Genomic DNA, 22,828 nt, shown 5'->3' on the forward strand with positions numbered 1-22,828 from the left:
TGTGATCTCTACACCCTCCTCGGTGAGGCTGTATAAAAATGAGGGACTATTGTTACGTAGAGCTGCTGCACCTACATTCACGAAGTACTAGTAGCCGTATCAGTATGCATGGCTGTGAAGTGCGCACACTCGCGATTTACGTACGTGTCCTGAACGGTACGTAGGCGCGTTCGTCAATGCAATGCCTACGCGCGCGGTTTTCCCCACTGGTTGTACGTTGTGTCTATGAGAGATTAATGTGCACGCTTTTTATACATGAAGTAAGTTTTTGACGAAGATACGATTGTCACTGGCTCTAGGCCCAGAAAGTGTGAGGAAAATCCACATTTCCAACTCCTTACAAACACAAATCTCACAAATATGGCGTTAAAAAGAATAGCAAAGGTAAGAAAAATTTAATTTAACTGCCGTATGCCTCTAATTTTGATTTGAAAGTGACTTTTACCCCCATATTTTGGGGCATAACGTGGTCTTGTTCCGTGGGGAAGTGGACGGTATGTGTTGCGCAGTAGACCATAAGCCATGCAATGCAATGGTAGGTGGCACAGCTTACAGACTGGCTGCTGAATGATGTTGGGTGCTATTGTGAAAATCACAAGATGTATAGTGTGCGCTGTTGAAGGGTAATGACGACAAAGTGGGAGATAGTCGTCAGGGAAGCTCCAAAAAAGCGCAGATAATGCAAAGATGGAATAATGTTTATGATTGTTACAGTCAATAACTAGATATTTTTATCTGATGATCTGCATGTTCAATTAGTGATTAGTATGATAAGACCAACTCAAACTGCAGATTGGACCATGATGTTACACAGAGTTGAGTCAGAGAGACATGCTGTGTCATTCCAATTCCATTCATTTTGAACTGATTCTGTATGAAGAGAGTAGACATCTATTACATGACTATTTGAAATTTCTATGGTCTTGCAGAACATGCCTTCTATCACTTGTACTAGTATATAAACTACACCAAGAAAGCGCTATGTTTAAAGAAAAAAGAATATCAGCAAGTGATCAGTTTACAAAAAGGGAAACAAAATCCTACTTTTTCTAATAAACTTTACAGATGTGTTCATGATCTTGCTACACTATACACACAGCACAGGGAGTGTACTGTACGAACTGAAATTTTCGCGTACAGAAATTTTCGCGAATTGCTACTAGGAGAACATTTTCACGTGTTGTTAATTTTGAGGTTGCGAGGTCTAACTGTGCTTATCTGTTCGCACGTTGTTATTTTCGCGGTTCAAAGGCGATTCGTGAAATTTGCGAAAATAAAACCAACGCGAAAATTTCAGCTCGTACAGTAGTTGATTGTTACAATATATTAGTCATTTGCTGCATGCTGATGTTGATGTTGGAGTGGATATGTATAAATGTCACACAGGCGTAAATGTACCGTCATATTATTTGACAGGACTGATGTCCAATGGAGCTTTGAACGATGCTATTCATGATCAGAAATCCTACACAGTGGAAAACCCAGATCATCTGCATGATCAGTGTACAGACTCGACTGCAGGATATTATTAACGAGGCTGCAATGTACAAAGTGTATGAATATTCCGGTTATTTTTTTTTTTTTGGGGGGGGGTAGCTGCACCTCAAGGTCAACATTACTAAACAATAAATTGGATAAAATGATAATAGGAGGGAAACCACTGTCTTTTTCATGTAGTGCTTTATTTTATTGAGGTGATCTTATATGAAATCCAGTCAAACAGTCAAAGAGCTGTGAAACAAAAAACAAAAAATAGTGTTCACCTTCACAAGTTTTATCGCATCAAAAGAGCCTTTCAAACATCAAGGGATAATATTTTTCTTGAAATTTTCTCATGTGAAAAGCTGGTCTTGACTTGGGTTGGCCCTTTTAGATTTGGGGGACACTACAAGTAAAACTTCCCTTTGAGTCTACGTGTTACCCATCTGCCAATGTTTGTAATGTGGTCAAGGTTTCACTCTGGGCCAACTCGGCTGTCCCTCTCAAGACCAGCCAATATTTTATCAGGGTGCTACATAACTTTATCTTACCACTTGCCCAGTCGGGCAGGCAGATTTTCAAATTTGCTGCAAAACACTCGCCCGAACATTGATTTTACTTGCCCAAGAAGAACAGTATAGAAAATCATGTCTAAGTCAAGGGCTTAATAAAACACTATCATTTGAATAAACAGCACACATTGATCCGCACGCTTAAATACAAACTTGGTCCGATCAAGTGTTGATGTTGCATTGGGGCTTCTTCATTTAAATGTTGGAAAGTTGCTGAAGTGAAATATAAAGTGTGTTGCATCACTAAACAGCCATTATCTTTGGGCTTCTGTATGGCTGACTTTGTTTGTTAGGGGAATAAGTGAAAAAGAAGGTGGCTTCAAAACTTTTTGCTTGCCCAATTCAGGCAAACATTTGTTCTCAATGTTCAAAAATACTTGCCCAAATTGGGCAAGTGCTTATGTAGCACCCTGTTTTATTTTCTGATATTCTTCCTCACCTGCGCTATACAAAATTAGGCAAGGTGCTACATGATACTATAATATTAATAATGGAAATTTTCATGCATTCTGCGCAACCAGAAGCTAGAGTGAAAATAAAAGCATGTGAATAATTTTTGCGTGCCATATGTTCCAGTACTTGATGTCTTGGTTCCATGGAATTAAAAACATGCAAAACTCTTCTTACACAGCCAAACGCTAAAAATTAGATGCGTGAAAATATCACATTTTACAGTGAGTACTTGCCCGTTTGCCTGGGGCAAGTGAAAATCAAAGTCAGGCATGTGTTTTGGAACAATGAGAAAAAATGCTTGCCCGCATTGGGCAAGGAAAAAGTTCTGAAGCCCCATTTTTTTTTTTTTTTGAACTTTCCCCCTTCAAGCCCATGAAGTCAATTATACAGAAATCCAAAGATGACTGATTAGTGATGTAACACACTTTAATTTAATTAAAGCAACTTTTCAACATTTACATGAAGAAGAAGCCCCAGTGCTATGCAACACCAAGACCCCGTTTGCCGCGGCCAAGTCCGCCTTCATTTCAGTGTAAACGCGCAAAAGGCCAAATGCGGGGCCAAAATTGACCGCGCATTTAGCCACGGTCTTGAGGTGGTCTCGGCCGCGGCCGAGCCCGGCCTTTTCTCAGTGTAAACGCAAACTGGGCCAAATGCGCAGCCAATTTTAGTCTGGCTTCCAGACCCTCTGCCCGTACTATTTCGCTATTCAGGATATTAACCCCCTCAACGTCGAAAACTAGTAAAGTTTAAGATGGTTTTGTCCTGCAAAGGATTTTTCCTTCAGCAAAGGCCTTTGCCCGAATGGCGACTTTGTCACCACGGAATCCAGTTGGCAAGGGGTCTGAAAACCAGACTATACCAAATTGCGTTTGTTTACAAGCAGAGCGCCACTACGACAAAATATTGAAAGGTTTGCATTAAAAGGGCGGCCGAGCCCGGCAGTGTAAACGGACAAAATTGCGGGGCTCGGCCCCGCAATTGAGGCTGGGCTCGGCCGCAGCTCAGCCCAGCCCCGCACTGTAAACGGGGTCTAACACTCGATCGAACCAAGTTTGTTACGCCAATGTGTTTAAGTGTGTGAATCAACGTGTGCTGTTTATTCAAATGAGTGTGTTATACCAAGCCCTTGACTTACAAGTGATTTTCTGCACCATTTTCTTGTATTTTTTTTTTTTTGGGGGGGGGGCACGTAAAATTCATGTTCAGCCAAGTGTTTTGCAACAATATGAAAATCTGCTTGCCCAACCAGGCAAGTGGAAAATAAAAAAATTATGTCGCACCCTGCTACAGGAAGCAATAACTCCTCTTTTATCTTTTGTAAATCTTGGTTGTACTGTGCCCAAATGATACCCATGATAATACTCGAATTTGGTCAGTAAATAAATACATATTGTAGATGTTATCCTCTCAAAATAAAGATCTTCTTTCCTTGTCTCCTGTTTGTCAATTTATTTGCAATGCAACCAACAGCTGTTTTTTGTGGAAAACTCGAGAACACAGAATAGGGGAAGTTGTCTATTTTGCTACAGATGCTGTATTCGAGGGCATGAAAGTTGCACACGCATTAATCGGATGTCATAGAAGGTGAAGTATCAGATGCCAACTTTTACAGGGCCACATTATGTTGGCTTCTCCGATAGCCTTTCACATTTAATGATCGAAAAAGGGGGAAAAACTGTAACTGAGTGCAAGGAATAAATTGGATTGCTTCTGATAGTGATTCAATCCACAGGTTGTTTGGGCAGAAGCAGTTACCAATAGCAACAAGCCAGTGCCAGTGTAAGCATAATTAAGACTAAGAAGAAAAATGATGCAAGTACGCCTGTATGAATCATGCAATATGGTTCCCTGGAGGCTTGGCAAAATGGCGTACCCATCTTGGATTATATGTTTGAATTTTGCATAGATGTAGTAAGAAAGAAAATGAAAGTAGGGTCTACATCATGTCTCCTACCCCCTACAGCATGTCTCCTATCCCAGTGATTGTAGAAGAACATGTTTGCTATACATACACTGTAGTTTGAAGGGATTCGTGTAGAGTCAAATGAATGATTGTCAGTTGCGTCAAGTTGTTTTTCTATTGCAACTTATTGACAAATTGCCCACATCCCTGTAAATACAAATTATTCAGTAACCATGATTAAAATAAAAAAAAAAAATCTTGTGCATGCGCACTCGTTGGGTGCATGCCCATTATGCCCATGATATATATATATATATATATATATATATATTAATCATGGCTCTTTAACACTGGCTAATCAGTGTTTATTTATGTCAATGTAGGGCAATTTGTTGATCAGTTGCAATCATGAAGATTGCTTTTTTTTTTTTTGTAAGGAAATGATGTAATGGATGGCACAGTCCCAGCAAAAACAGGGAAGATGACAGATCCATAGTGACTGACTTGGCCTTTTTTATTCTTTTAGCTTCCAGGCTGTTCCATTCAGAATGTCACTGCTTTTGGTTGAGATCATGCTTCTCTGCTGGGACATTTTTTTTTTTTTTTCAGCAGTTTATCCAGAATATCACAAATTCATGGGATTCCAAAAATCCCCCCCCCCACACACATATAAGTATAGGTAACCAAGCTCAAAGAGCTGTGGAAGGGTACACTTTTAATGGTCATAGTAGACTTACATGCATCTGAAGTGTGGCATGCAGTATTCCATGAAATCAATGGATCTACTTCAACTCTATTAGTTACATTTCATTGGCTCAAGATACAGCTTAGCGATTATCATTTAGTGTTTTGATGGCGTTTTAACCCGTTGAAGACTAGTCCTGATTATACTCGGGTAGGTGTCGATGGGAAATGCATGTTATAGCAAAATCAGTCCATCCTCGATGGGATAACGAAACCCAATGAAACAATGATCAAGTGGTAGGAATATTATGAAAAAGATTCTGTGTAGCATGCATGTTTGCTTTCACAGTTACATAATGTGTGTGTGTGTGTGTGTGTGTGTATGTGTCTGTGTTTCTGTGTGTGAGATCTTGCCATACAGGTAATTATGGAGTACCATTGTACTTTGATTCAATATAGCTGGTGTCTTATACAAGCCCCATTATGGGCATATAATGTCAGAGCTCTGGACATAAAGGAAAAAACACAGAAACTATTATAAGCTGATCATTTCCTCCACCAAGGAAGGAGGCGATGTTTTCATTGCCTTTTTGTTTTTGTTTTTTTGTTGGTTTGATTGTTTATTTGTTTGTCTGTGTGCAAAATTACTTGAAAAGTTATGAATAAATTTGGATGAAACTCTGTAGGAAAGGCAGAGAATGACACAAGGAACAGATGATTAAATTTTGGTAGTGATCCGGGCATTTTTATGAATTTTATGAAGGATTTTCTATATTTTGGCAGGTAGGGTCAGTGAACTTTGGAGTTCAAGCTGCACATTTTTTTTTTTCCTATGGAAGAACAAAAATCAGTGGTGGAAATGAGCTGCTTGGCAGAGGGCTACGCTCTTTATAGTGCTTCTCTAGTTAGGTGATCCGAGTATCCTCTCGGATCACCTTCTGTATCTGTACGGATTCTTTGTTCTTCTTCTTCTTCTTTCTTTATTTCTGGACAAAAGTTGTGTATCTACGTACTCAGAAAGTACTCAGAGTATCAACTTCAAACTCATACCATATATGTATCATGTCCCAAAGACGACAAATTTTATAAAATCATAGTGATCAGTCGACCGTGACGTCACTATGACGTCATTATATGAAAACACATTCTCATTCATATCTCATTAATGGAATGGAATTTTTCAATGAAATTTACGTCACATATATTTCAAGTTATGCGGATTCTACTCATATTCTCAAAATTCATATTTTCTTTTAAAACGCGCGCGTACGCGCGCGTTGAAATATTTGTATGCTCAAATCGAGCTCAAATTTTTTTTTGCACACGTTTCAGACCATTTGGAGCATTTTTTGAAAAATTGAAAAAAATGGACGGACGCGTACGCGCGCACGCATATACGCACGCACAGCTCATACGCAATAGAAATTTCCCGTTTTTTCATACTTATCGGATGTCTGAAATGTCAAGGAATATTTCTACCAAGTTTCAAGTCAATCCGACTCAATATGACGTCACACGGGCCCGTCAAAGTTGAAATTCCGCGCGCGCGTCAATGGCGATATACAGTCCAACAATGCCAAAAAACAGCCAATTTTGAATCCGATTTTACTCATCAGGATGGACGGTGACCACCCATTTTCTTTACATATTCTGAAAGCTGATGAGTTGTACATGTCATTTCATGGGTTGGCGATCCTGGAAAAACGATTAAAAGATATCAAATTTCTTAATAAAGTAAAAAAAGTAAATTTTCAAAATGAAGTCATCAAATTTTAAGTTCACTCAAGCGTATCACACTTATTCTTTTGTTGATTTTCGTCCAAATTTCAATATGTTGTAGCTTATTAAATGTTCTTTCAGTCATATAATAACAACATTTTGATTGGATGACGGCATCACCTCGTAAAAAGGGATTAAAAGTAACAATGTCAAATTTTACCAGTTTACGTGTAATCTCTATGGGAGTGCAATTTTTATGGAAATGAAAATTGACATGACTATTTTTATCGAGCACTAGCTCACTTATGCTTCGGTGAATTTCTCTAAGATTTTAATATGTTGTAGCTGAGACTTTGGGCTATCGTAAGTGTGTCCTTCAATTTTTCATACGGTCCCGGGATCACGTCCAAAAACTTGGTTGAAATCAAAGCCTATCTTCGATGTATTTTCATATTTCTTTCTTTTTCAAACTTTCTTTGCAATAACTCAAGAAAAACATACTCTATCACCACCATATTTTGCACAAGTTTAGTTCATGTCACGTACATTATTTCATAAAATAACAACTACTTCATCAGACGCCATCTTGGGTATGTAAATTAGGGTCAAAGGTCATAAATTTTTCATCCTGTATCTTGGTGAATACATGTTCTATCTTCCCCATATTTTGCACACGTAAAGACCGTGTTACAAGGATCATTTCACAAAATAACCACTTTTTGCTCAGATGCTATCTTATCTGTGCAGATCGGGGTCAAAGGTCATAATGTACTTCTTTCTTTATCTTCGTTATGACGTGTTATCTCTATGGGAGGGAATTTTTCTAGATGTGAAAATTGACATGATTGTCTTTTTCGAGCACTAGCTCACTTACCCTTCGGTGAATTTCTCCCAGATTTTAATATGTTGTAGCTGAGACTTTGCGCTATCGTACGTGTTCCCTTTGTTTTTCATATGGTGTCGGGATCACGTCCAAAAACGTGGTTGAAATTAAGGGTTATCTTCGATGTATTTTCATATTTCTTTCTTTTTCCAATTTTCTTTGCAATAACTCAAGAAAAATAGCCCCTATCAACCCAATATTTTGCACATGTTTAGTTAATGTTACGTACATTATTTCATAAAATAACAACTACTTGATCAGACACCATCTTGGGTATGTAAATTAGGATCAAAGGTCATAAATGTTTCATCCTGTATCTTGGTGAATACATGTCTTATCTTTCCCATATTTTGCGCACGCAAAGACCATGTTACAAGAATCATTTCACAAAATAACCACTTTTTGCTCAAATGCCATCTTGGGGGTGCAAAGTGGGGTCAAAGGTCAAATATACTTCATTCTGCATCTTTGATAGTGTATACGGAATTCGGTACCCAAGACGGCAGGTCTGACTCCCTTTTCAAAATGAGAATCCAAACATCACACGACCAATGTCCCTAATCTCAGGTGAAAACTCGAATCATTGATTTAAAAAAAAAATCGGATCACCTAATTTGTCAGTCTTGACAAATTCCGAGTCTAGTTGTTGAAGTGATTTTTCTCCTATTAATGGAGATTTGGACTTTTCCATTTGTATTGTATCTATATTTTTTTTTTTTGAAGTTGTGAATATTAAGCATTAAAAAGTCAATTATGTGTGTGTTCTTGAAGTTGAATGTACAATGTATGTGGAATTGGCAATGACTCCCTTATTACTGAGTACTGTTTGTTTCAGTCATATATTTAGTTCACCATAAAGGGCAAGTTCACCTCAAAATACAATAAGAGAGTGCAGCAATATTAAGAAAGCATCCTTGAAAGTTTGAGAAAAATCGGACAACTTGTTCAAAAGTTATGAATTTTTGAAGTTTCAGTGCCACCATTGCTGGATGACATGACTAGTACAACAGCTTGTGATATCATATGCGTAGAACGATATAAAGATATTATTTATAAGGAAAATTCAATGTATTTTCACTTTTCTTGCATAGTACAAGGCTTGACTTGCCCCCTTCAGAAGGCAGGGGGAAGAATATTATCCTAGTAACATATATGTCAGTAACAAGTCAAGGAAATGTGTACTATTTTTTTTTTTAATGTAAAATTTCGTGGAATTCTCTTTATATTTCTGTATATATTGTTCTACACATGTGACATCATAAAACTGTAGTAGTCTTCTCACCCACCAGTGCCTGCGCAGAGACTTTGAAAATTCGAAACTTTTGAACATATTGTCAGATTTTCGTCAAACTTTCACTGACGTGTGCTACTGATGTTGCTGCATTCACTCCTTTCATCTAATGTATACTAACCCGTTGATGATGAGTCCCGAGTATACTCCGACAAGTGTCTATGGAAAATGTGTGTTGTAGCAAAATCAAACCGTCCTCAATGGGTTAAAGGGATTGTATAGTTTTGGTTGACATGGAGAATCAGCCTTTAAAGGTCCAGTTTACCTTTGGGAGCAGTGATTTTAAAAATGTTCAAGATATCACATTAAATGCACATGTGTAGGTCCGTTGTATCACAAAACATCCTACCATACAACATTTTCACAAAAAAAAGCCTTTAAGAAAATATAAGGAGATATCAGTATTTATCTATTCTCAATAAACCATAGCTGTAGACGGTTTAATCTGGAAGCATTCTTATTATAGCTATTGTTCATATTTTGTGTATTTAACAATACTTAACATCGATTATATGGATTCAAATTTTTACTGTGGTTGTTTCTGTCCCTAACTAACATTTTAGAGCTATTTAAAGCACTAATGATGATTTTTTTTTGTTTCATCTGCAAATGGTAAATTATGCCTTTAACTTTTTGTGAGATAATTATAAAAACACTTATGAAATATGAAAGAGCATACAATTCAAAGAGGAATTCAAAGTTTATCTGATGAAAATCAGTTTTGAAATGGCTGAGATATCCAAGAGCAAAGTTAAAAAAAAAAAAAAATCTCAGTAAAAGGTGGGTCCCACCTTTTATTATGATTGCTTTGTTTTGGATATCTGAGCCGTTTCGAAACCAATATTTATCAAATAAGCATTGAATTCCCCTTACATTTATCAGCTCTTTCATATATAATAAGAAGTTCCTTATTAGCCAAAAAAAAAAAATAATAATAATAAAATATTAATAATCTTCAAAAAACTTAGAAAGCTGAAGTCTCCCATCTGGAACTATACCATCCCTTTAAGTAACGTGTCCTTTAAATAGTGTGACTGTGTTTAATGCTAGTGTACGGTCCTCTGGAGATTGAAAACTATTCTTAAAGTATTTTGCCCCATTTTAATGTTATGCTGAGTGATGAGTGATAGGAGTTCTTTCATACAGTGCATGTTGTCCAAGTATAATGAATATTGGATATTACCCACTTATCACCCCAACTCTTGTAGTCTTGCATTTACAGTAGTTCACCTAGAGAAGTGTGCATGCCAATATGTTTAATATGTCCTTATGTGTTTCTTTGAAGAAAAAAAAAAAACAACACATAAAGACACTGATCACAAAGTAAATTTACTGGGATTGTATGTTAATGTTTATAATGCTTATGATTTGTACATGTCTTTTCATCTTTCTTTTTTTCTGCTTCTAACAGGAATACAAAGACTTAAAAAATGATCCCCCACAAAACTGTTCAGCAGGTCCAGTTGGTGATGACAGTGAGTATTGGCGAAGCTATGGGAAAGCCCAGTGCATTATAGAGCATTTCCCATTTGTTTGGTATTGTATGATATGTCATGCTTATGATGTGGAGTACTTTCTATTCAGCACAGGTTTCGTTGTGCAAGACAATAAGTTAATCAGCATTTACATGACATATAACCGGCACTGTCAAAAACAATACATTTGATGTTGTGTCAGTTTACATAAAGTTAAAGCAGGGGTACAAATTATATTATAATCATTTTATAAGTACCTTCTGTATTGCTATTTCATTATTCTAATTCTACAGTATATGCCTGTTATTTTATTGCTTATGTTACTAATGTGCACTATGGAATAGGTAGCTATTCCATGTACTCCATTCTTTTTTGTCTGCACAAAGTGAGGGCTTCAGTTCAGTTGAAGAATGACAAAAGCGTACTGTCATTATTACCCCCCTCCCCCAACTTGGAATGTCAATAGCCAGGTTTTGAGGTTTAGTTTTTGGGAATGACATTGTACATAATGTGGTTTTGTGTAGGTGGGGACAGTTGAAACAAAGCTATTAAGCAGTTTAGGTCTGTCTGAAAACTTTTGTGAGTCAGAAACTGAATGATGAGTTTGTCTCCTCAAATGTCACTTTCTGTTAGACTATCAAGCAAACTTTTGTGTCCGGTTCAAGAGTGCAGAGACTTTTCTCCAGAGATGGAGAGAAGTGAGAATTTTCTGTGGTTCAAATGTACCCAACTCTCTCAAAGTTTGTGCACTCTTGCTAAATTTCTAGACAGTTCTAGATTTGATGCTCTCAGACCCACCACTTGCAAAACGTCATTCACACCGGGTGACTTCAAGTTTGGTGCTAATGCTGGTGTTAGTGCTATCGCGGCTGAAGCACCAGCAATTAACTCGAATTTGAAATCAGTGGGTGTTAGCAGGTTGACCTCAAAAAGTATGATACATACCTATACTGGTAGTTTCGGTAGCTTCTGTTGGACCTAGTGGTGAATGGTGCAGCTGAACGTAGCACCACTATTCTTCTTGGCAATTTAAGCATCCCCCCCCCCCCCAAATGGGCTAACACTAGTCCCTAGGGATTATCAAGTGTGCCATATTACAAATGATAAGTTCAGAGTAGGTATTAGCATTGCTGCGTGTATATAATGCGAGACCCAAATTCATGTCCTTGGATACACGTCCCCATTGATACCAAGTACGTGCATAGTCTGTTAATGCAGTGGTTGCCTGTGAAACTTACATGAACACTCTAGACATTGCCACATAAATCTGAGCCTGGGAGCAATTTTGGAGGAGGGATGAAATTTGTGGCATTTTGAAATGTCTTCCCCATTATGTCCAAAACTGAGCAGTCACGACCACATATTTTCATATTTAACTCGAAATGAGCGCCATCACGTTTTTTGTCATGCGATTCCCTTGGGACTTCACAGTAATGTGAAGCACCAGTGTTGGGGATCAATTATCTTGAACGATGTTGCTTGTGTTAATCTGACCGTGGATGTTGGAGCTCAATTTGATGCAGTTATTTGGGAGATAAAACTTGCGGCAGCACTAGCGCCGAACTTGAAGTCACTCATTGTACAGATGTACATTTATAAACTGGTTGCTGATGGCACCGACAGGGATCATTATAGTGAACACTTAAATATTCTTTCTTTCTTTTCTTTTAGTGGAGAGAATTATCCATTATAAACAAAACAACATAATGGACAGGGATGCACTTTGACCTAAGCTAGTGGAAATTGTGACTCATAAAGGAAGGCATGTGAGGAAGTTAAGTGCAGCTTGCTGCAAGGTATACATGTATTAGGTATCCATGTGATGGCTTTCAGTTCTACTCTTGTTTTGAATAACATGGTATCATGTCTTTGGAAACCTTGACTGATTTTGCTTGTGTGTGGTTGTGCATTGAAGATGAAAGGGAATTACCCATATTCATTTCATATCTAGCAGCTATTGTGACCAGCAGGAATTTTACAACCAAATGTGTTTCTTTGAAAGGGAATTACCCATATTCATTTCATTCAACAGCTATTGTGACTTGCAGGAGTTACACAACCAAATATGTTTCTTTGAATGGGAGGGTAGGAGTTTTGCTGTCTTGGTGGAACATTAAACATAATTCATCTTCTGTCTAGTAAAAGCATGTGTTGGGTTTTTTTTTTTTTTTTCCAATTTATTCGGCCAAACCTTGAAAAGGTTAACATCTCCATCAAATGCATGGAAGACTTCATGTGGAAAATGAATTTTCAGTCAGTATTATGCATTTATGATATGCCCATTAATCAGATACCATACCAGTTGGTGAGCTTTCAGATTTTCAGTTGAGTGGTTTGTCATTGACTGTATTGACTGTATTGCTCTCAAGGCAGCTGGGTTATGTATGATGTGATGGTGTAATAAAGCAAGCAGCTCTATCAAATCCCACTTAAAAGTGGGTTCTAAATATACGAGGCATTCTCCAGCTGTCTTCCATATTCCTGTGGTTTTTCACACTTTACCTTTCCATCTTGTTTTTTTCTTTCTTTTTCTTTTGCAGTGTACCATTGGCAAGCCACAATAATGGGTCCAGTAAGTATCAAACTTAAATTAAAAATTACATAGGAAGTGTTTCACATGTGAGCACTTTGGCTAGATACCATAGAGTTATAGAGTGATAGATAGTGTGTGATGAGGTAAATGTAGAATATCTCGTATGGCATGACACACAGAGATTAGGCTCACGAACAGCCACAGCATGTGTAACATTGTAAACAAAGGGATGATCTTGCCTGATGCTTGTCATGGTCTACAGCAGTGATGATGAGTGTGTACTGTGTCACTGACATTCCGATTTTCATAAAAGACGTCAACCCCCCCACCGCCCCCATAGACTCCTTGCCAGACTCTCAGTCAAACTTTGCATTTAAAATACTGTAAAAGTGGATATTTTCGCGCGACTAATTTTTCGCACTTGGCCAGGTCAGAAGAGTTTCGCATGTTTTTAATTCCGCGGAATCAAGACGTCATGCACAGGAACATATGGCAAGCAAAAATATTCACAGGCTTTTATTTTTGCGCTAGTTTCTGGTTGCGTTAGGGAGAAAGCCTAACCCTCACATAACTTGTACTGGAGGCTAACTCTGCATACAATTTTGCATACATGCCTTTTAGCAAGGACTTTCAATGTCTGTTTAAAGTTAAGTTTATATAGATAATTCACATATCGCTTTGATAATACAATCATTGCAGTTCACAAGAAACAAGTGAACATGTAGAAACATTTGCAAACTTATACAAACAATATTTTGACCATTAACAAACACTCAACTACACAAGTGTGATGTTTTATATGAGGAAAAGAAACATGCATGACTTTCAGTGGTATGATATCAGGAATTTATTTGATCAGACAAGAAAGAATGTGCCAAGTAAACAAGAATGTACTAAACACACAGCTTATTTCAATAATTAGTAGATTCCCTTCGGAGAGTCTGTGTTTAGTCTTAGAATTGGGTGCCCCCACAATCTTTTTTTTTTTTTTTTCCTTTCTTTCTTTCTTTGTCACAATTGATTCAAGCCAAACTAAATGTGAGGCTAAGCCTCGGGCCAAATGTTGCCACAGTAGCACCCAGTTTTCATAAGGTACTGCAATCATTTGGGCAATCTATGTAGCAGGCATTCATGCACAATGGGCATGCTAAACACTGTAGCCCCGACACTGGAGTATGTTATGCTAACACACAGCAGGTGAGGAAGTGGCTTAGATGAGCTAGTATACTAGCCTCTTGTCTTTCCTTTGATGCTTTTGTTGAGCTGAAATACAAGAACTTTCAATTATTCCCACAAGATCAATAAACATTGATGATGAATAAATTGTATGTGAATGAATAAATTAATGAGTGAAAAATGCATACATGTGTACATACATACATGTATATACATAGATACATACATTACCAAGGGACTTAGGCCACTTGAGATTGATGTTGGACCACTAAATTCCCCAAAAGCTGTCTCTTGGTTGCCTGATATTATGTTTCAGTTTAATTCTAGCCTCTTCATTTCTTCGGACCACTAAAAATTCAGATCTAAAGATTTTCATGGCCCAAACTGGTAACCAGAGAAAAAAGTTGGTGTCAACCTCTGCATACATAGAAACATGTACACACATGTTGGACATGCATACATAATGACTCAAGGAATTCATGAATAGATAGTGCACTGACATGGTATTCGCATAGCTATCTATGTAATTGTTCATAGGGTCCAAGAAGATGAAGTTTCAGTTTTGCAAATGGCATACTGTAAACTGTAAGGGATATCAGTTTAAGATTCCAAGTCAGAGTCAAATCTATTTTGAAGCTCATATGAATGTTATATGATATTCCTAGAGCACTTGTTAATATGTTTGTCTGTTTTCGGGATTGTAAGCTAATCTTTATTTTCATTTTGTTTTCCTCCACAGAGAGACAGTCCATACCAAAATGGTGTATTTTTCCTCACAATCCACTTTCCAACAGACTACCCATTCAAACCACCCAAGGTGAGAGATTGTCAGTGCAATGCGTTTGATGCCCTGTGAAGTGTGATGCAGCCAGACATTTTGATTGTCCACATCCTCAATGTTAAAGGCATAATTTACCATTTGCAAATGAAAAAAAAAACCAGCATTAGTGCTTTAAAACAGTTCTAAAATGTGAGTTTGGGATACAAACAACCACTGTAAAAATGTGAAGCCGTATACAATCAATGTTAAGTATTGTTAAATACACAAAATGTGAACAGTAGTTGTAATAAGAATGTTGCCAGACTTAACCATTTACAGGTATGGTGTAATGAGAAAAATGCTGATATCTCCTTATCTTTTAGGCTTTATTGCGAATATTTCATATGGTAGGATGTTTTGTGATTCAACAGACCTACACATAGGCATCAAATGTGATATCTTGAACATTTTTAAATCACTGTTCCCAAAGGTAAACACAACCTTTAATGGCTGTCATGACATATGAGAAGAGTATAGTGTGTGGAAAGATGAGTCGAAGTAGATATGTTAGAAGAATGATAAGCTGCTAGTAACCATCAAAATTGTAATGCCATTGGTCCCTAGGGTCTTGTGAATATGACCAAAATTCTGCTGTCATATTCTACTTCTGTATGGGTTTCCCCCCTTATTGGCTAGGAAGTGAATCTGTCATAAATTGCTTGATAAACCGTCTAGCACCTAAACAGCCCGCTGCGAGCTTCCCCTCTTGAAAATCCATGTTTGAGGTTGCGGGCATGTAGAAATGCATTTTTACCTCCGCCAAGGGAGGAGGTTATGTTTTCGTTACTGTTGGTTTGTTTGTTAGTTTGTCAGTTTGTTAGTTAGTTTGTTTGTTTGTTTGTCCGTGTGCAAAATAACTCAAAAAGTTGTGCCCGGATTTGGATGAAACTTGCAGGAAAGGTTGAAAATGACACAGGAACAGGTGATTAAATTTTGCTAGTGAACCTGAAATTTTTATGGATTTTATGAAGGATTTTCAATATTTTGGCTTGTAGGGTCAGTGAACTTGGGAGTTCAAGCGGCGCATTTTTTTAGGTTTTCATGCGCAATAAAGTGTGTGATCTAGTTTCCGCCCAGGGGTAAGCTTCTGCTTAAGGGCGAGGTGCGCCGCGCAGATATGGGTTTTTGACGTAACAAAGGCTTCTATATTGGGAAATCAGGTGATTTTTCAGTGGATGGAAACACTGATCTCTATGGAAGAGCAAGATCATTGGTGGAAAGCAGCTGCTGGGCGGAGGTCTGTGCTGTCAGAGTGCTTTTCTAGTTTTTTATGCTTCATATCGTCCATGGATGGTTACATGTTATTCTGCATTCAGTCTCTTAACATTAGTTTGCAGTTTGCTGCATCCTACCTTGTGTAGAAGTTGATACCAATACTCTTGAAATCAGATTTGTGTACAGCCTAAATACACCAAAAAAAAACAGCCATTATTCATCTGTGATAGCCCCTGAAAGTATACATATTTCGATAAATCAGATCATATCTCTTTAACAATTTGGCACTTGTGCTCTACGCATTTAAGCTCTGCTCGGTAAGTGCCGGTAATGATGTGTGCACGTTCTAGCTATATGCATACGTTTTTATGAATAATATCAAGATTCCATGTCGATCGAATAGCTAATCACACACACACACATTGCATCTTATTATCGTTCAAGATGTTATTTGGAAAAAACAAAATTGATTGCGCTGTCATTGGATTGAAAGAACCTGGTGATCAACTAGTCTATTTCAAGTCATTTTTGTTTGTGTATACTCTTTAAAATTTACATTTAAATCACAATAACTAAAAATCAGAGTGACAAAAAAAAATCTAATATTTTACAGAGGGCCTGTCTCCAGTATATTCTACAATATAGCAGACAATACTCAGGGTATTGGTACGCTTTAAATGCTGAAGGGTGAAGCGAATATTCCAGAGCTGTGGATTATTTATCGTGCAAGGTTACAAGGCTTACCAGGACAAGTAAGCGTTACTGTATGTATCTCATGTAGATTCTTAAGTAGACGATGTGACCTTGTGCCAGCAGTAGTCTTCCATTGACAGTGACCTTTTAGTCTGCCCTGAATCATTGTTTATGCTTCCTTTGTCTCATGGTCTCTCCTCAACATTTTTGTTTTGTGTTCCTATCATTGAATCATTCTCCCCCCAAACAGGTAGCTTTCACAACCAAGATCTACCATCCAAACATCAACAGCAATGGCAGCATCTGTCTAGATATCCTGAGATCGCAGTGGTCACCAGCACTCACAATTGCAAAAGGTAAAAAGATAGAAGAAGAAAAAAAACCCACACCAACAAACTGGTAATCCAGCAAGCAGGAATATAGTCGCCCTTATGAACCCTGCTTACACTATTTGGAACTGAAGAACCTTGTACAATATATGACAAGGTGTTATATCTGATATGGATTAAGAGTTGAGTCAAAACTTTTGCTAAGAAGCAAACTTTTTTTTGTTTAAATTGTAAACACATATATTTTAATGCTGCTTTCTGGATGTCAACCCGCACCTACACATGATTATTAACCGAAGTTGACATTTTGGTATATGTACCTTTTGCACACTGTTTTTTTCTTCCCTTTCATCCATTTGTCCTTTAACGTCACTAGAATTTGCAGTGTTTAACATGTTGAAACCATATCGAAGCAAAAATTGGCCATTTTGTTGTATGAGAGAAAATTTGCACGTTTGTGCCACAATAAGACTGCCACATGATTAGCTCAACAATTAGTGTGCAGCAACTGATACGACGTGCATGACCCCGCCGCCAGCTACCTGCAGTGGTAATCCTGTGACACATAGTGCTGGTTTTGATTGTGATTATGGCAAACTTCACACAAAGTTAAGTAAATGGCCCTCCATTCATGCACTCTTTTTTCTTGTGTTACTCCTAATAGCTTTACACATCATCTACTGACATAGCAGCTTTTTTTGCTGTAACATCTCAATGTCACTCCTGTGAGTATGAGATTGAACCCCTTTTTTTTTCCGCCGTTATATTGTTTGTTGCTATTGTCGTTTTAACAGAGTATTTGTTCTACTATCTTGGCCCTTTTCTCTGCAGTACTTTTATCGATCTGCTCGCTGCTAAATGACCCGAACCCGGATGACCCCCTCGTTCCGGAGATCGCGACTGCATACAAGAAGGACCCGGTGAAGTACCAGCAAACGGCTATGGAATGGACCAAGAAGTTTGCGATGTGACCTTGCTGTGTGGGTAGTCATTGCCAAGGATTCAAATATGACACGCTAAAGTTATACCTATAATAGTTAAACTGTCATATGATTTGCATCTCCGACGTGGACGTTATATCCCTTTGGTTTGTAATTTCCGTTTTGATGTAAACAGCCAAAAGAAAAAAACAAAACAAAACAAAAAAGAAAGAAAAAAAATAATATTTTGCCTCCTCCCCATCCCCCTTGAACATTTTAGATTTAAGAAAATGAAATTGGAGTTAAATAATAGAACAAAAACACAATTGGAACTTATTTGCCGTGTCCCTCATTCGATGTTTGTGCTCCGTGAACAGGTTTTATGAATGTGTAGAACTTCACGATCGTACATATCATAAACCCCAGTTTTATTCCACGCATTGCCCCGATGTGTGTTGAGCTGGAGCATCATTGGTGGAAACCGGAGCAAGAAAGAGGAGCGATGTCTGCCGGAAGTCGGCACATCGTCATGGCAGGGATGCGGGGCTGTGCTAAAAGTCTCCTGCAAAATCTGTGCAGCTGATGAACCCATGATGGTGAAAAAAAAACTAAAGCAAAACAAGCAAACACGGGGCCCCAATTAATCTTTGCTATCAACACCGGTATGTCCTGTTGGAGAATGTTGAAACAAAACAAAACAAACAAACATATAGAAAGGAGAATGTGGATGGGGAAAGCAAAGCACCGAGTGTGTAAATGATTCTGTGCTATTTGATAGAGGTGTAGGGAGAGTGGAAAACTTGATGAATTATGAACTAGGTGTGTCATTTACCATACACGGGAATCTGTAATCGTAAGCCGGGAGTTTGGGGGGAATTGGGGAAGGGGTGGGGAGGTAGGGTAGGCGGGATAGCTAGCCACACTCACTGTCACATGTTTGATACAAGCAAGGTCCTTCCAAGTGCCTTTGGGCAGTTGTAGTTGGGGTCATTTCAGGGACGTTTGCACTTCGGATCTGCTTGGGATGGCTCCGCATACATTCAGGATTTCCGATTTGTGTCAACAATAGTTTACTGTGGGATGTGGCCCCATTACTGCGCTTCGTTGATTAAAGTAGAAACTATGATCTCCTGCTCTTAGCGCAATTAAGCCAGCATCGTCAGTTGGTACCGAGTGGTGCCGGCAACATTATTTTAAGAAAAGAGTTAGCCATGTTAAAGCGTGTCCAATCTAATTGCAAATTGCTCAAGTTAGCATCTGATGATGTGTCAGTCTCTTTTGTGTGTATGTTATTCCTGCATCCCATGTATGGTTTCTTCTATGAGGCAAATTTGCGGAGATGGAATTTTATTGACAAAAACTAAAACCCAAAAGCGTTCTGTTGCACATAATTTGAATTGAGCAATTCTCACATTCTGCTGCTGTGTCTGTAATTCTGTTGTATCACAAGTTCCAGTTGATGCTACTTTGAAGTGTGTATAAAAGGGGAAGGTCAGTCTGTGTAATATTCTGTGTGTATCAAGTAGATCAAAGAACCAATCTGAACTCGAATGGCTTGAACCCTACTTTCTTTTCTTTCCTTTTTTTTTTTCAAGCCCTAACATAGCCCCCGATGTTAGAACTTTTCATTGGCTTTCACCAGGTATCTTCAGAACAGATGTAGATGACGTAGAATGTGTTCCAAATGCAGTCGATATGGCTAAGCTGAAGGTAGATAGTGTGTGTAATTTAAAATGATGTGATGTGAATGTGACATGTCCTAGAACCCAGTTCAAGAAAGTGGAAGATGTACATCAATTTCTCCAGCTCATGAAAGTCGAGCAAATGAGCACACGGGGTACTCCGGTGTGGGAAAGAAGTGTCAAGTATCGAGCACATGAGGTGTAGATGTGGAAGATTGTTGTTGAGGGGGGAAAAGGGATTAGAGTGATGTTGAATGGATTTAAGTTTAAAGTTATGTACCATCTGCAGACAATTTATTGTTGTGTAAGTGGAAGTACTTTCTTTTGGGAATGTAATGTTGCAAAACAGAGCTGAGATAATAACTATTATGGAGCTGCCAAGTCTTAGCTCCTGGGCTGATCGCAAGGAGCAGACCCCCTTTAAAAAAAAAAATGTTTAGATTGAAGTGTTCCCTTCATGGAAATTTGTAGAGCTTGAATGATAAAAGATTGATTGTAACATCTTTGTTCCTCTTGTTTCACGATACATTGGCTCTTCATCTTGAAATTACAACAGTAATAAAGAGGATAAAAGTTCGTCCTTGCAGGATGCATGTAATGTGGTCTGCAATCCAGTAGTGCATTTTAAATGTTGTCGTGTAGACATCAGCAAGGGAGTTAGCTTTAGTCCTTACCGCGGATCCCAAGGCAGACCGCTAGACTACAATGGCAGTATACTCTCTTTTCTCGCATATTATCATTTGAAGTGCGTGGTTCATATCTACGTATATGTTAACAGGTCCTTCATCTTGTCCGTTATGCTCCTGTATGATATGTGTAAGAAACTTGATTTCATATGCCATATATGTAGTAGTGTTGTTTACCACTAAAATTATATGAGAAAGTGTCGCCCTGTTTTTTTTTTTTCCCCTTTCTGCTGTCTTTTCTGAGAGAGAAAGAGACCATATAATGTGTCTTGCTATCTCCCTTTTGGTAGGAAAGCAATATTCAAGCATACATATTCCTAGCCAGTTGTTGCTTTGCAAAGAAAATATTTGGCCAAGTTTATTTTTTGTTTCCCCTTCAAAAGTTGTCAGTCGGGCGCCATCAGGTCTTACATTAGGAGTGCCACGCGGAAGTAAAACTTGAACACGGTTCGAGTGCTGAACTGCTGGAAAATTGTATATTTTGTGGTCCTGTATCACATGCCCCTTATGAAATAACGAATACCAATATGTTTAGTGTGCTTGATGTCAGATATATGTAATTCTATGCATTCCATAACTAATGCCCTGGATCACTCCTCCATGCATATACTGCAACGACAATCAACTCCCAAGTTTTCATTTGTGTTTTTTTTTCCCCCTTATTGTTAATTTGGGTCCATTTGCAGTTTTTATGCTAACGTTATCTCACATTAAGCACATCACATTGATATCACCCAAAACGAGCAACACTGGCCCCGTAGAAATGATACTTGAGGTGAAATATGAAATCTAGTTTCAGTGTGCTGTCATGAAATAATTACTAGGGTTGCCAGAAGGTTGATTCTCTAAATGGATCCAGGTTGGGTTTCCTGTGGTATTTGGTCACTTGGTTAAAGTGTAAATGACAGGAATATGCATACATTGATCAAAAGCAGTGGACATGTCTTCTTTTTTTTTTTTGGGGGGGGGGGGGGGTGTGGATGTTCCTTTTTGTGGCACTTGTTCAAATGGGGTTACCTTCAGCAAAAAGGCAAAATGCACTGAACGGTGTTTTTTGTTGTCACTGTGTATGTATGCAAAGAATATTGTAACTTTTGTAGGTCAAACTTGTATCATATAGCTCCTTTTTCTGTATCAATCCAAAAAAAAAAAAAGCACAATGATGGTCTAATAATTTGATCTTCTCAAATTATGTTTGCATGCTGAATGGAGGTGGAAGAGAAAAATTATATAATTAAAATCGCAGGATTGTTCAAATGGATGAAAAGAATGTGTAGACCCGAGACGAAGTTCGATACCCAGCGAGTTTATGAAAACAACACATTTGCTAGTGTCAGCATGTAGGAGGTTGTGTGTGTAATCATCTCCCTTTCCAATCATATTTCCCTTGATCTCGGGGCATAGTTTCAGTTGTGCTCTGCGATATCCGATGTACCCAAGAGTATCAGTTCCGCTATACTGTGACACAATGTACCTTTCTGTGACTGGATAAACATACAAGAGTATATTATTCTACTATCCCTGGTTTGCTTTAAGTAGTTCATGTACCATGCTCGAGAACATCACGGCATGCCAAATACAGGGCCAATGCAAATGCGTTGTTGCTCGTATCTGCACCATGTCTCTGCAATCGATGTCTGATACGTTTACTTCAGTATTACTGTACATTATCTTTGCTTCACACTGTACACACACACACACACACATACACACACATATAAATATATATACTTACACAGACGTTTGTCCCCCCTCCCCCCTCAACTGTATATGTAGATTGTAATAAAGGAAATGCATTTGGTACCATTAATATCTCAAAATGCTGCATACGAGTCTGTTGTGCATTCCTTGGCTGTCTGTGGTGTGTGGCAGGACATAGACTTCTATCCTCTCATACGTGCATTACTGAGAGCTGCACTTTCGGAGAGATAGAATATTCAATCCCCTGTACAGTAAATATGAAAGGCTGCTATGACACTATTTGAAATAGAAAGCCAATTGGCTGGCATCGCTATGATACACAGTACAGTACACTCCCGTTATAACGAACATGCTTGTAACGAAGTAAAATTTCAGGCCGCAAAATTATACGTTCTTTGTTGTTCGTTTGTTCACTGTGACAGTGGACTATCATAATATCGAAGTCCTTGGGACTGGTAGTTTCCTGTTGTTACATGTATACCGAAATTTCATTATAACTGAACAAATGAGCAGTAAAAAATATAGAGCTGATAATGTCCGGACATGAATTCTTTCTTCACTGTAACCGGAATTTTGTTACAATCATGTTTGTTATAACGAGAGTGTGCTGT

At 38.2% G+C, this 22,828-nt stretch overlaps 1 protein-coding gene across 2 annotated transcripts; it reads left to right on the plus strand.

Annotated features, from left to right (window-relative positions):
• The first annotated feature begins 254 nt into the window (after positions 1–254).
• On the plus strand, positions 255–22,326 carry LOC140228687 (ubiquitin-conjugating enzyme E2 D2-like). 2 transcript variants are annotated; one of them, XM_072308952.1, is made up of 7 exons: positions 265–384; positions 1,417–1,553; positions 10,399–10,462; positions 13,003–13,034; positions 14,911–14,988; positions 17,150–17,255; positions 18,060–22,326. In XM_072308952.1, coding segments are annotated over exons 3-7 (357 nt in total). In that variant the 5' UTR covers positions 265–384; positions 1,417–1,553; positions 10,399–10,461; the 3' UTR covers positions 18,200–22,326. The 2 variants fall into 2 exon arrangements, with proteins under 2 accessions (XP_072165052.1, XP_072165053.1); XM_072308951.1 differs by lacking the exon at positions 1,417–1,553 and having other exon boundaries at positions 255–384.
• The last annotated feature ends 502 nt before the right edge of the window (positions 22,327–22,828 follow it).

The sequence above is a fragment of the Diadema setosum genome, chromosome 5 (assembly GCF_964275005.1).
Source record: "Diadema setosum chromosome 5, eeDiaSeto1, whole genome shotgun sequence".
NCBI lineage: Eukaryota > Metazoa > Echinodermata > Echinoidea > Diadematoida > Diadematidae > Diadema > Diadema setosum.